General features: G+C 41.0%; 1 protein-coding gene across 4 annotated transcripts in view; it reads left to right on the plus strand.

Moving 5' to 3' along the window:
* The window catches only part of BLTP3A (bridge-like lipid transfer protein family member 3A), a 72,942-nt gene that overhangs the window by 28,493 nt on the left and 30,512 nt on the right, over positions 1–13,937 (plus strand). For 2 of the 4 annotated variants that reach the window (XM_086371242.1, XM_086371243.1), the window contains exons 5-8: positions 10,634–10,823; positions 11,271–11,411; positions 11,833–12,003; positions 12,915–13,104. In XM_086371242.1, coding sequence (XP_086227368.1) covers positions 10,634–10,823; positions 11,271–11,411; positions 11,833–12,003; positions 12,915–13,104 — 692 coding nt within the window. The remainder of the gene's footprint in view (positions 1–10,633; positions 10,824–11,270; positions 11,412–11,832; positions 12,004–12,914; positions 13,105–13,937) is intronic. The other 2 variants (XM_086371244.1, XM_086371245.1) reach the window with 1 other exon arrangement.

Genomic DNA, 13,937 nt, shown 5'->3' on the forward strand with positions numbered 1-13,937 from the left:
TTTAATCCAGTTATCTGCTGGTGGGTGGGATTTTGCTCCCTCCTTAGTATTTTTTTGGCCTAAGGTGACCCAACCCTCTAGGTCTATGGTTGGGTGCTGGCAACCTCCAAGAGGGTATACCCCAAGGAGGACCTTCCAGGCTGGGTGCCCCCATGCCTGTGGTGAGCCCCTCCTGACCCACACCTCCTCCACAGGAGACCCTCCAACACTAGCTCCTTTCCTCTAAGTCTTGGTATGTGGAAAATTTTGTTTGTGCCCTCCAAGACTGGAGTCTCATGTTTCCCCCAGTCTTGGGAAGTCTTGTAATCCAATCCTGCTGGCCTTCAAGATCAGATTCCCTGGGGAATCTGGGAATTGGCAGTCCCTTTAGGAATTGGCTGGGAAGCCCAACGGGTTCACAGCAGTGGGAGAGCTTCTTTGGTGTTATTGTTCTCTAGTTTGTGGGTCATCCACCCAGAGGGTATGGGATATGATTTCATCATGATTGTGCCCCTCCTACCATCTCGCTGTGGCTTCTTATCTTTGAATGTAGGGTATCTTTTTTGATAGTTTCCAGTGTCCTGTTGATAGTTACTCAACAGCTGGTTGTGATTTGGGTGCCCTCACAAGAGGAGATGAGCACATATCCTTCTACTCTGCCATCTTGAACCAGAAATATTTGCATTTTTGTTCATATGCTAAATTTTGGTTCCTAACAACATTTTATAATAAATAATTCACTTTTTAATAGTTTCAAAAATAACAAAAACTAATATAACTACCAATAAGACTACTGAATGCAGTAGCTTTTTGTGTGTGTGTATATATGTTTTTTATTTTTGGCCACACTGCATGGCTTACGGGATCTCAGTTCCCCAACCAAGGATTGAACTCAGGCCTTTGGCATTAAGAGTGCAGAATCCTAACCACTGGATCACCAGGGAATTCCCATGTATTTGCTTTAACCTTATGATATATTCCATTAGATATATATAGTCAAAATACTGTGTTTTAAAATTACTTGAGGGTCTTCCCTGGTGGTGCTTCCAGTGCAGGGGGCGTGGGTGTGACCCCTGGTGGGGGAGCTAAGATCCCTCATGCCTCACAGCCAAAAAAACAATATAAAACAGAAGCAATATTGTAACAAATTCAATAAAGACTTAAAAAATGATCCACATTAAAAAAATCTTAAAAAAATAAATAAAATTACTTGAAATCATTCTTTGTATGGTTGGGTACCAACTTGACATACATAGGAATTCATTTTTTAGGACAGATTTTTTAGAGCAGTTTTAGGTATAAATAGTAGTACTAAGAGGAAGGAGCAGAGATTTCCCAAATACCCCCTGCTCTCAACACACGCGGAGCCTCCCCCATTATGGACCTCCACCAACCAGAGTGGCATATTTATTATGACAGATGAACTTACACTGACACCTCATAATCAGACAAAGTTCATACTTCACCTTGAGGTTCACCCTTGGTGGGACATTCTATAGGCTTGGACACGTGTATAGTGACATGCATGCACTATTACAGTATCGTACAGTGTATTTTCACTGCCCTAAAAATCCTCTGTGCTCCACTTAGTCATCCTTCTCCCTGCTCCAACCCCTGGCAACCACTGGTCTTTTCACTATTCCATAGTTTTTCCTTTTCCATGATGATTCCATCTCTTTAGATTGCCTTCTTTCACTTAATAATATGCATTTAAGTTTCCTCCATGTCTTTTTATGACTCTGTGGCTCATTTCTTTTTAGTGCTGAAAAATATTTCATTGTCTGGATGTACCACAGTTTATCCATTTAATAGTTACAGCATCTTGGTTGTTTGTTTCCAAATTTTGGCAATTATGAATAAAACTGCTATAAATGTCCATGTGTGGACTTTAACTTTTAAATTCCTTTGAGTGTATATAAAGGAGCATGATTGCTGGATCATATGGTAAGAGTATGGTTCAGTTTTGGAAGAAACCACAGAACTGTCTTCCCAAAGTGACTTACCATTTTACATTATTACTAGCAGCGAATGAGAGTTCCTGCTGTTCCATGTCCTTGTCAGCATTTGGATTAGTAATTAATGAAAGTCGCTCAGTCGTGTCTGACTCTTTGCGACCCCATGGACGCATGGGGTAGCTTGCTAGGCTTCTCTGTCCATGGAATTCTCCGCATTTAGTGTTGTCAGCAGTTTGGGTTTTGGTCATTCTAATAGGTGTGTAGTGGAATCTCACTGTTGTTCTCATTTCCGTTTCCCTAATAACATATGATGTAGAGCTTATAAGACATATGCTTCTTTGCCATCTGTACGTCTTTCATAAGGTATCTATGAAGGTCTTTGGCCCATGTTTTAATTGGGTTGTCTTTTTATTGTTGACTTTTAACAGTTCTTTGTGTATTTCAGATAACAGTCTTTTATCAGATGTGTCTTTTTGCAGATATATTCCAGTCTATGAGTGGTCTTATTCTCTTGACATTGTCTTTCACAGAGCAGATTTTGAAACTTTAATGAAGTCCAGTGTAGCTGTTATTTCTTTCATGAATTGTGCCTTTGGTGTTGTATCTAAAATGTAATTGCTATACCCAGTATCATCTAGGTTTTCTCTTATGCTATCTTCTAAGAGTTTTATATCAGTTTGTTTTAAATTTGTAAAATGTTTTTAATTTACTTTTTAAACTATGTAAAATTACACAGTTTCAAAGTTAAAACTATAAAAAAGGTATGTTATATGTACGTATGTTGTCCCTACTCCATTTTTTACACAAAATGTAACATACCATAAACACTTGACACATTGCCTTTTTCTTTTAAAAGTATATCCTGGAGATCACTTCATAGATGTATATAAGGAGATGCTTCTTATTCCTTTTTGTACCTGCAAAATACTCAGTATATTTTATAGAGGCATCATAGTTTATGTAGCAAGTTCTCTATTAATTAGTTCAGTTCAGTCACTCGGTCGTGTCTGACTCTTTGCGATCCCATGGACTGAAGCACGCCAGGCCTCCCTGTCCATCACCAACTCCTAGAGTTTACTCAAATTCATGTCCATTGAGTTGGTGATGCCATCCAACCATCTCATTCTCTGTCATCCTCTTCTCCTGTCTTCAGTCTTTCCCAAAATCAGGGTCTTTCCCAGTGAGTCAGTTCTTTGTATCAGGTGGCCAAAGTATTGGAGTTTTAGCTTCAACATCAGTCCTTCCAATGAACACTCAGGACTGATCTCCTTTAGGATGGACTGGTTGGTCTCCTTGCAGTCCAAGGGACTCTCAAGAGTCTTCTCCAACACCACAGTTCAAAAGAATCAATTCTTTGACACTCAGCTTTCTTTATAGTCCAACTCTCACATTCATACATGATTATTGGAAAAACCATAGCCTTGACTAGACAGACCTTTGTTGGCAAAGTAATGTCTCTGCTTTTTAATATGGTGTCTAGGTTGGTCATAACTTTCCTTCCAAGGAGTAAGCATCTTTTAATTTCATGGCTGCAATCACCATCTGCAGTGATTTTGGAGCCCCCAAAACTAAAATCAGCCACTGTTTCCACTGTTTCCCCATCTATTTGCCATGTGGTGATGGACTGGATGCCATGATCTTAGTTTTCTGAATGTTGAGCTTTAAGCCAACTTTTTCACTCTCCTCTTTCACTTTCATCAAGAGGCTCTTTAGTTCTTCTTCACTTTCTGCCATAAGGGTGGTGTCATCTGCATATCTGAGGTTATTGATACTTCTCCCAGCAATCTTGATTCCAGCTTGTGCTTCATCCAGTCGAGTGTTTCTCATGATGTACTCTGCATATAAGTTAAATAAGCAGGGTGACAATATACAGCCTTGACGTTCTCCTTTTCCTATTTGGAACCAGTCTGTTGTTCCATGTCCAGTTCTAACTGTTGCTTCCTTACTTGCATACAGGTTTCTCAAGAGGCAGGTCAGGTGGTCTGGTATTCCCATCTCTTTCAGAATTTTGAACAGTTTGTGGTGATCCACACAGTCAAAGGCTTTGGCATAGTCAATAAAGCAGAAATAGATGTTTTTCTGGAACTCTCTTGCTTTTTCAATGATCCAGTGGATGTTGGCAATTTGATCTCTGGTTCCTCTGCCTTTTTTATAACCAGCTTGAACATCTGGAAGCTCACGGTTCATGTATTGCTGAAGCCTGGCTTGGAGAATTTTGAGCATGACTTTACTAGCGTGTGAGATGAGTGCAATTATGCAGTAGTTTGAGCACTCTTTGGCATTGCCTTTCTTTGGGATTGGAATGAAAACTGCCCTTTTCCAGTCCTGTGGCCACTGCTGAGTTTTCCAAATTTGCTGGCATATTGAGTGCAGCACTTTCACAGCATCACCTTTTAGGATTTGAAATAGCTCAGCTGAAATTCCATCACCTCCACTAGCTTTGTTTGTAGTGATACTTCCTAAGGACCACTTGACTTCACAATCCAGGATGTCTGGCTGTAGGGGAATGATCATACCATCATGATTATCTGTGCCATTAAGATCTTTTTTATACAGTTCTTCTGTGTATTCTTGCCACCTCTTCTTAATATCTTCTGCTTCTGTTAGGTCCATACTGTTTCTGTCTTTTATTGAGCCCATCTTTGCATGAAATGTTCCTTGGTATCTCTAATTTTCTTGAAGAGATCTCTGGTATTTCCAATTCTCTTGTTTTCCTCTATTTCTTTGCATTGATCACTGAAGAAGGCTTTCTTATCTCTCCTTGCTATTCTTTGGAATTCTGCATTCAAGTGGATATATCTTTCCTTTTCTCCTTTGCTTTTTGCTTCTCTCCTTTTCACAGTTATTTGAAAGGCCTCCTGAGACAGCCATTTTGCTTTTTTGCATTTCTTTTTTTTGGGGGATTGTCTTGATCCCTGTCTCCTGTACAGTGTCACGAACCTCCATCCATAGTTCATCAGGCACTCTGTCTATCAGATCTAGCTCCTTAAATCTATTTCTCACTTCCACTGTATAATCATAAGGGATTTGATTTAGGTCATACCTGAATGGTCTAGTGGTTTTCCCTACTTTCTTCAATTTCAGTCTGAATTTGGCAATAAGGAGTTCGTGATCTGAGCCACAGTCAGCTTCCGGTCTTGTTTTTGCTAACTGTATAGAGCTTCTCCGTCTTTGGCTGCAAAGAATATAATCAGTCTGATTTCAGTGTTGGCCATCTGGTGATGTCCATGTATAGATTCTTCTCTCGTGTTGTTGGAAGAAGGAGTTTGCTATGACCAGTGCATTCTCTTGGCAAAACTCTATTAGCCTTTGCCCTGCTTCATTCTGTACTCCAAGGCCAAATTTGCGTGTTACTCCAGGTGTTTCTTGACTTCCTACTTTTGCATTCCAGTCCCCTATAATGAAAGGGACATCTTTTTTGGGTGTTAGTTCTAGAAGGTCTTGTGGGTCTTCATAGAACCATTTAACTTCAGCTTCTTCAGTGTTCCTGATTGGGGCATAGACTTGGATTACTGCGATATTGAACGGTTTGCCTTGAAAACAAACAGAGATCATTCTGTTGTTTTTGAGATTGCATCCAAGTACTGCATTTCAAACTCTTGTTGACTATAATGACTACTCCATTTCGTCTAAGGGGTTCTTGCCCAGAGTAGTAGATATAATGGTCATGTGAATTAAATTCACCCATTCCCATCCATTTTAGTTCACTGATTCCTAAAATGTCAATGTTTACTCTTGCCGTCTCCTGTTTGACCACTTCCAATTTGCCTTGATTCATAGACCTAACATTCCAGGTTCCTATGCAGTATTGCTCTTTACAGCATCAGACCTTCCTTCTATCACCAGTCACGTCCACAGCTGAGTGTTGTTTTTGCTTTGGCTCTGTCTCTTCATTCTTTCTGGAGTTATTTCTCCACTGATCTCCAGTAGCATACTGGACACCCACCAACCTGGGGAGTTCATCTTTCAGTGTTCTATCTTTTTGCCTTTTCATACTGTTTTAAGCCTTAGGCAACCATAAATGTACTTTCTGTATTTATTCTGATCATTTTGTATAGATGGAATAGTACATTATGTGGTCATTTGAAATTGGTGTCTTTCTCTTAACATAATGTTTTCAAGGTTCAGCTATGTTGTAGCATATATGAGTACTTTATTCCTTTTATGGCTGAACAACATTCTATTGTATGGATATACCACATTTTACTTATCCATTCATCAGTTGGTAGACATTTGATTTGTTTCCACTCTTTCTGCTAGCATATTTTAGAATATACTCCTGGGAGAGGGACTGCTAGGTCAAAGGGAAAATGCATTTGATAGACATTGCTAAATTTCCCTTTGTAAGGATTTTATAGTTTTGTGTTACCGCCAGCAATGTTTTGAGTTCTTGTTTTCTGGAAAACTTTGTTGTTATTGTTCAGTCACTCAGTCATGTCCGACTCTTTTTGACCCCGTGGACCGCAGCACGCCAGGCTTTCCTGTCCTTCACTATCTCCTGGAGTTTGCTCAAACTCATGTCCATTGAGTTGGTGATGCCATCCAACCATCTCATCCTCTGTCGTCCCCTTCTCCTCCTGTCCTCAATCTTTCCCAGCATCAGGGTCTTTTCCAATGAGTTGGCTCTTCCCATCATGTGGCCAAAGTTTTGGAGCTTCAGCTTCAGCATCATTCCTTTCAATGAATATTCAAGGTTGATTTCCTTTAGGATTGATTGGTTTGATCTCCTTGAAAGGTCCAGGAACCTTGCCAACGGACAGTAATGTCAAACTTTAGGATTTTTGCCTAATCTAAAGATGACACATGGTATTTCTGTGTGGTTTCTTGGTCAAGTATATTGAGGTACATGGACAGGGAGGCCTGGCATGCTGCAGACCAAGAATTGGACACGACTGAGTGACTGAACTGAAGTGATTGAGGTACATAAATCATAAATGTGCAGCTTAGTGATTCTTTACAGTTAACACATCAAAAGTAGACCACTTCCAGAATCCCAAAAGCCTCCTGGGCCCTTCCTAGTCATACCCACCTCAAGGATAACTTTATCCTCATTTTTAATACCATACGTTCAGTTCAGTTCAGTTGCTCAGTCGTGTCCGACTCCTTGCGACCCCATGAATTGCAGCACGCCAGGCCTCCCTGTCTATCACCAACTCCTGGAGTTCACCCAAACTCATGTGCATCGAGTCAGTGATGCCATCCAGCCATCTCATCCTCTGTCGTCCCCTTTTCCTCCTGCCCCCAATCCCTCCCAGCATCAGTCTTTTCCAATGAGTCAACTCTTTGCATGAGGTGGCCAAAGTACTGGAGTTTCAGCTTTAGCATCATTCCTTCCAAAGAACACCCAGGGCTGATCTCCTTTAGAATGGACTGGTTGGATCTCCTTGCAGTCCAAGGGACTCTCAAGAGTCTTCTCCAACACCACAGTTCAAAAGCATCAATTCTTCGGCACTCAGCTTTCTTCACAGTCCAACTCTCACATCTGTACATGACCACTGGAAAAGCCATAGCCTTGACTAGATGGACCTTGTTGGCAAATTAATGTCTCTGCTTTTGAGTATGCTATCTAGGTTGGTCATAACTTTCCTTCCAAGGAGTAAGCATCTTTTAATTTCATGGCTGCAATCACTATCTGCAGTGATTTTGGATCCCAGAAAAATAAAGTCTGACAGTGTTTCCACTGTTTCCCCATCTATTTCCCATGAAGTGATGGGACCAGATGCCATGATCTTAGTTTTCTGAATGTTGAGCTTTAAGCCAACTTTTTCGCCATCCTCTTTCACTTTCTTCAAGAGGCTTTTTAGTTCCTCTTCACTTTCTGCCATAAGGGTGGTGTCATCTGCATATCTGACGTTATTAATATTTCTCCTAGAAATCTTGATTCCAGCTTGTGCATCTTCCAGCCCGGCGTTTCTCATGATGTGAACTGCATATAAGTTAAATAAGCAGGGTGACAATATACAGCCTTGACGTACTCCTTTTCCTATTTGGAACCAGTCTGTTGTTCCATGTCCAGTTCTAACTGTTGCTTCCTGACCTGCATACAGGTTTCTCAAGAGGCACGTCAGGTGGTCTGGTATTCCCATCTCTTTCAGAATTTTGAGCAGTTTGTGGTGATCCACACAGTCAAAGCCTTTGGCATAGTCAGTAAAGCAGAAATAGATGTTTTTCTGGAACTCTCTTGCTTTTTCAATGATCCAGTGGATGTTGGCAATTTGATCTCTGGTTCCTCTGCCTTTTCTAAAACCAGCTTGAAATCTGGAAGTTCACTCATTAGTTTCCCTATTTTTAAATTTATATAAATGTAATAATATAATACGTTGTCATTTGTATCTACATACTTTTAGCTCAGCATGATGTTTTTAAAAATCATCCATGTGGTTACATGTAGTTATTTTTCATTAATCCTCATTACTATATGATATTCCATTACATGCCACAATTATCTATTATGTTGTAGATGGACATTTCATTTGTTTCTACTTTGTGGCTATTTAGCATACTGTTGCTACATAGGACTGTCCTTTTTCATGAGTGTGGTAGTTAATACATGACTTTATGCATTTGTCACAACCTTGTATGTGTATCCTGCAAAGAATGATCTTTTCTATATGTAAGTTAAAAATTTAACTTTTAACTAAAGAAAAAAGAATAGTAATGCTATCAACATTCTTATGCATGCTTCTTAGTGAACATATGTACACATTTCTAATTTGTATGTATCTACAGTAAGTTGACTCATTGGAAAAGACTCTGATGCTGGGAGGGATTGGGGGCAGGAGGAGAAGGGGACGACAGAAGATGAGATGGCTGGATGGCATCACTGACTCGATGGACGTGAGTCTGAGTGAACTCTGGGAGTTGGTGATGGACAGGGAGGCCTGACATGCTGCGATTCATGGGGTCGCAAAGAGTCGGACACCACTGAGCGACTGAACTGACCTGAACTGAACTGACAGTAGAGTTGCAGGGTCGTAGGCTATGCATATGTTCTGTTTTAGTTCATACTGCTGAACAGTTTTCCAAAGCACTTACACCAGTTTCGCCCCAGCAGTACATAAGCGTTCCATCTGTTAGCACTTAGTCTTGTCTCTCTTTTTATTCTAACCACCTAATAGTTGTGTCAAATTTTATTTTTAGTTTACATATTTTGATGAGTTATTAGACTTTCAAATATCCTCTTTCATAAAGCATTGATGTTTTCTCCCATTTATTTTGGGGGTTATTTATATTTTTCTCTTTAATTTGTAGAAGTTCTTTTTATATTCTGGAAACAAGTCCTTGGTTACGTACATGTATTACACATATCTTCTCTTACTGTGTAGGTGTCTTATCACTCCTAATGTTATTTTTTTATTGATCAGACATTATTCTACTGTGGTCCTATATACCTTATTTCCCTTTATGGTTGGTGCTTTTTGTGTTTTATTTAAGGAATCTTTTCCTATCTCAAGGCGTGAAGATATTCTCCTATGTTTTCTTCTAGCTTTATTATTTGACCTTTCACATTTAGATCTACAGTCAATCTTGAAACTGGTTTTTTGTTCATTTGATGCAAGATGAAGGTCAACATTATTTTTTCTTTTTACGTTTAGCCTCAAACTGACCACGCACCGTTATTGAATTTTCCCTACTTCACTGTCATTTTTGTCCTGAATCAAATGACTCTCAGTGTAGTTTTGATACATGAGTGAGGTGGAACATCTTTTTATCTTTAATATCTATTTGCATTTATTTTTCTGTGAACTGTCCCTACTTTGTCCCATTTGTATTGGGCTATTGGTCTTTTTCTTTTCAGTTTTGTGAAACTCTTTCTATATTAGAGATATTAGCGCTTTGTGATATAAATTGCAGAGAGATATGTGTGTGTGTGTGTGTGTGTGTGTGTATTCAGTTTATAATTCCCAGACCTTTTTATCTGTTATAATGAAAACTGTGTCACTGGCATGTCAAGAATGTCTGTGTTTTCCATGTCTAGAAGGACTTTAAGGATGGCCTTCATTTCTCTACCTGCTGTTTTGGCCTCTGTGACGTACAGCTGTGCTCTCTGGGGTGGGTTTGACAGGCAGAGGTGGGTCTGTTCTTGACTTGATTTCACAGGGTTAAACCTCACGCTCATCTGGCTGTACCTCTTTCCTCTTTCACCGCTTTCACAGAGCATGTTCTGTCTTTGAAGACATTATTGAAACCGACTGTTTCCTTTCTGTAGTAATAATATCTCTCCTCACAGACAATAGTCAAATATTTATTCAGGTAGTTTGTGGACTTGGAAAATATTTTTTTCAACTTATTCTAACCAGAAGGAGATTGTTTCCAGGTCAACTCTTTCTTTTATTCCATTCTTAAAAAAGAAAAAGCTCATCAGAAAGAGTACTGCATCATCATAAAAATTTTAGAAATTTAAAAAATATAAAGCAGAAGTGGGAGGAGAGAACTTTGAAAAAACCGTCCACAGTTCTAGCATCTAAAGACAGGCATTATTAAAAGTCTTAAGTCTTCCATTATAAAGAGTATGTAGAGGGAATTCTCTGTTGTCCAGTGGTTAGGACTCAGCATTTTAACTGCCTGGGCCTGGGTTCAAACCCCCTGTTAGGAAACTAGGATCCTGCAAGGCATGGGACAACCAGAAAAGGAAAAAGGTGTGCTAATGCCAAAGTCTCACATGGTCCTGAATATTGATCCTGCCTTGTTTGTCCTAGTGAGTATGGCTTTGCTGAGAAGGTGGTGGAGGGGATGTTCATCATGGTCAACTCCATCACCATCAAGATTCACTCCAAGGCCTTCCACGCTTCTTTTGAATTGTGGCAGCTCCAGGGCTATAGTGTCAACCCCAATTGGCAGCAGAGTGACCTCCGCTTCACCCGCATCACTGACCCACACCGAGGAGAGGTGACAGCCCTGCCATTGCAAGGGGGGAGAACGGGAGGGTTCAAAGGATTCATTAAAAAAAATTTTTATTTTAATTGGGGAATAATTGTTCTACAGTATTGTGTTGGTTTCTGCCATGCATCAATGTGAATCAGTCTTAGGTATACACATGTCCCCTCCTTTGACCTCCCTCCCACCTTCCACTCCATCCCAGCCTTCTAGCTCCCTGTGTCATATAGCAAATTCCCAATGACTGTACTCCTGTCTTGGGTCAAAGGCTTCCCCATTCTTGGGAGCCCAAGAAGCCCTTTTCCTCATCTAAGAATTTGTGATGCACTGCCTTCTGTGAGCAGGGTCCCAGCTAAGAATGGTGGGGTCTCTGCCTCGATAGTCTTGTCCCCTTGGACTTCCTGCCTCTTGATTAATTTCATCCACAACGTTAAGGGATTTTACTTTTTTTCCTTCTAGGTTTTAACATTTAAGGAAATAACTTGGCAAACACTTCGAATTGAGGCAGATGCTACAGACAATGGTGATCAGGACCCAGTCAGCACTCCGTTGAGGCTGATTACCAACCAAGGAAGGATCCAGATAGCCCTCAAGAGAAGAGTGAGTGTGTTCTCTGTCCTCACGAAAACGTCCATCTTTTGTTCTCCCAGACAGTGCTGGAGTTGGTGTTTCCTCCTCTTTGTGTGTTATTGGCCCCTGAAATGACATTTGAAAGGGGAGGACCTGCAGTTCAGTGTTGCACAAAATCTACTATTGAGGGAACGTGTCTATTTCCATCATTTTAATTTTGGAAATAGCAATTTTTACCTGTATATGGGGACATAGGCAGTTGATTATTACTGCTTTTTGTTAATCACAGAAAACTTTTGTAGTTTGGTAAGAAATTAACTCTCCAAAGTACTTGATATTTTCTTGTATTGAGGATTGAAAAACCATCTCTGAAATTTGTTGGGCAGTACTCACTTTAAGGAGTTGGGATGGTACCAGATGTGGAAGCCTGTGTTCTCTGTGACCCCTCCAGACCAAAGATTGCAATGTGATAGCCTCCAAGCTGATGTTCCTGTTGGATGACCTGCTCTGGGTGCTAACGGACTCGCAGCTCAAGGCTATGATGAAATATGCAGAGTCACTGAGTGAGGCCATGGAGAAGGCTGCCCAGCAGAGAAAGACCCTGGCCCCTGAACCTATACAGGTTAGAGGTGAAACAGAGACCCTTGGTGGTGGTGGGGAGATGGCAGGCCAGACCTAATTCACACCAGCATAGGTGGAGCCTGGATTTTGTTCCGCTTATTTGGGAGAATGTGTCATTCACTTCTATGTGTGCATAGGCTCTGCCTGTGCCTTTATCCAGTATTCTCTTCATTTGGTGCCTCTAGTGTGTTAGGTGTACAGTGCTGGCCACTGGAAAGCCTCTTGTTCCTGACCCTGGAGCTCTTGCTGTCTTAAAATATGGACCATAAACAAGTAATTACAATATGATGTGACAAGTGCTATAATAGAGGTAAATAGTGTGCCAAACACAAAGCAGAGGGATCCTGGGCTGAGAGAGGGTACTTAGGGAAGACTTTTTGGAGGAGGTGTTTTAGCATCAGTCAGGTAAGTTCTGGGTGGGAGGGAAGTTTAGAAAGCAGTTCAAATGTCAAAACAGGACTCTGACAGTTACTAGATTAATTATAATTTGGCTTCTTTGGATTCTTTGGGTTGTTTAGATGGGACAGACCTATGTGAGCTACCAGGCGTACCGTTATGAGGGGCATCACTGTACCTTAGGAAAGACTTAATGGGCTAGAAGTAAAAAGATGTGTGTTTATTTATATGAATGTAATACCATATATAATTGTTATCATTATCACATAGAAAAGCAAATGAAGTTCCACCATATAAAGAAACAAGTGTAAAATTCTTCAAGGCTATAAAAGTGAAAACTTAGGAGATATTACTATTCAGTGTATAATAAAGTATATGTGATTAAAAAGAATGATTATGAGAGGGAAGGGACATCTTATCAAATTGTGATTTTCTTCAGGCTGAACTAAAGCTTAAAGAAGGCCAGCAAGGACGCTGTCCGGGTCTGGACGTCTTGCTTTTCTCTGTCACACATAGATCACCCCACCTGCCCCCAGCGCCCAACAGTCCTGGGCCCAGGCGTTTGGTGGCAGCCAGGGCAGCAGCAGCAGCAGCCGCCTCGGCCAGTACTTTGAGAAATTTGACGTGAAAGAGTCCTCCTACCATCTGCTCATCTCGCGCCTGGACCTGCACGTCGTGTGTGATGACAGCCAGTCCCGAGAGCCAGGTATCCTGCGAGGCCGACCTGGGTGGGCGGCCCATCACTGCCTGCAGCTCTGGGGGATGGAAGGCTCTTTCCAGACTCTGTTGGGGTATTTTGTTGGCTTCCCATATCACAGCCCTCCTCAGGTCTCAGCGCTCCTGGGGCAGCTCTCTGTTACTGCTTGTCAGCCTTTAGGGTCCAACAGAACCGCCTGAGAGGCAGTAAAATACAGGGGCTGGGCCTCTCCCAGACCTCACCAAATCGGAATCCTCTGGGATAGAGCCCAAGCAGTGTATCCTTTTTTTTTCCCTCCCTAGTGGGCATTGCTGACCACTGTTATAAGCTTTCCAGAGGGTAAATTCAACTATTGGAAACCTCAGAATTTTCAGATCTTTGAGTCAGTTTATATATAAATGTGTTCTTCCCAAGCAGAGAGGTTACAGTGTGTTCTTGTCATACTTTTTCATCCATTAGAGCAATTGTTATTAAACACACATACACGTTTATTCAGAATGAAAAGTAATTGACTCATTGCTTTCCTTTATAAGTCTTAGGAAAATCCCTTCACCTCTCTGAGTTTCTTCATTTGTGAACTTGAATTAAATCATTTCTTACTCACAGGTTGTATCAGGCTCAAATGAGTTAATATACTGAACTTGGAGGGCCTTAATCATAGGCCAGTGTTTGGATTATTAGTTCTCTGCTGCTGGTTCCGTCAGTTCTCCTTGCTCCCCCTTGGCTCCCCTTTGCTGCCAGCTCTGGGTTTAGATGCTGTCGTGTGGTAGCTGGTTCTCTGGCTGCCTTATCGTCTCTGGAGGTTGTGTTTGCCTCTTCATTGCCTCTTCATGAGACTTAGA

The sequence above is a fragment of the Bos grunniens genome, chromosome 23 (genome assembly GCF_055505025.1).
Source record: "Bos grunniens cultivar Pamir isolate PY7600 chromosome 23, Bosgru_T2T1.0, whole genome shotgun sequence".
Classification (NCBI taxonomy): Eukaryota; Metazoa; Chordata; class Mammalia; order Artiodactyla; family Bovidae; genus Bos; species Bos grunniens.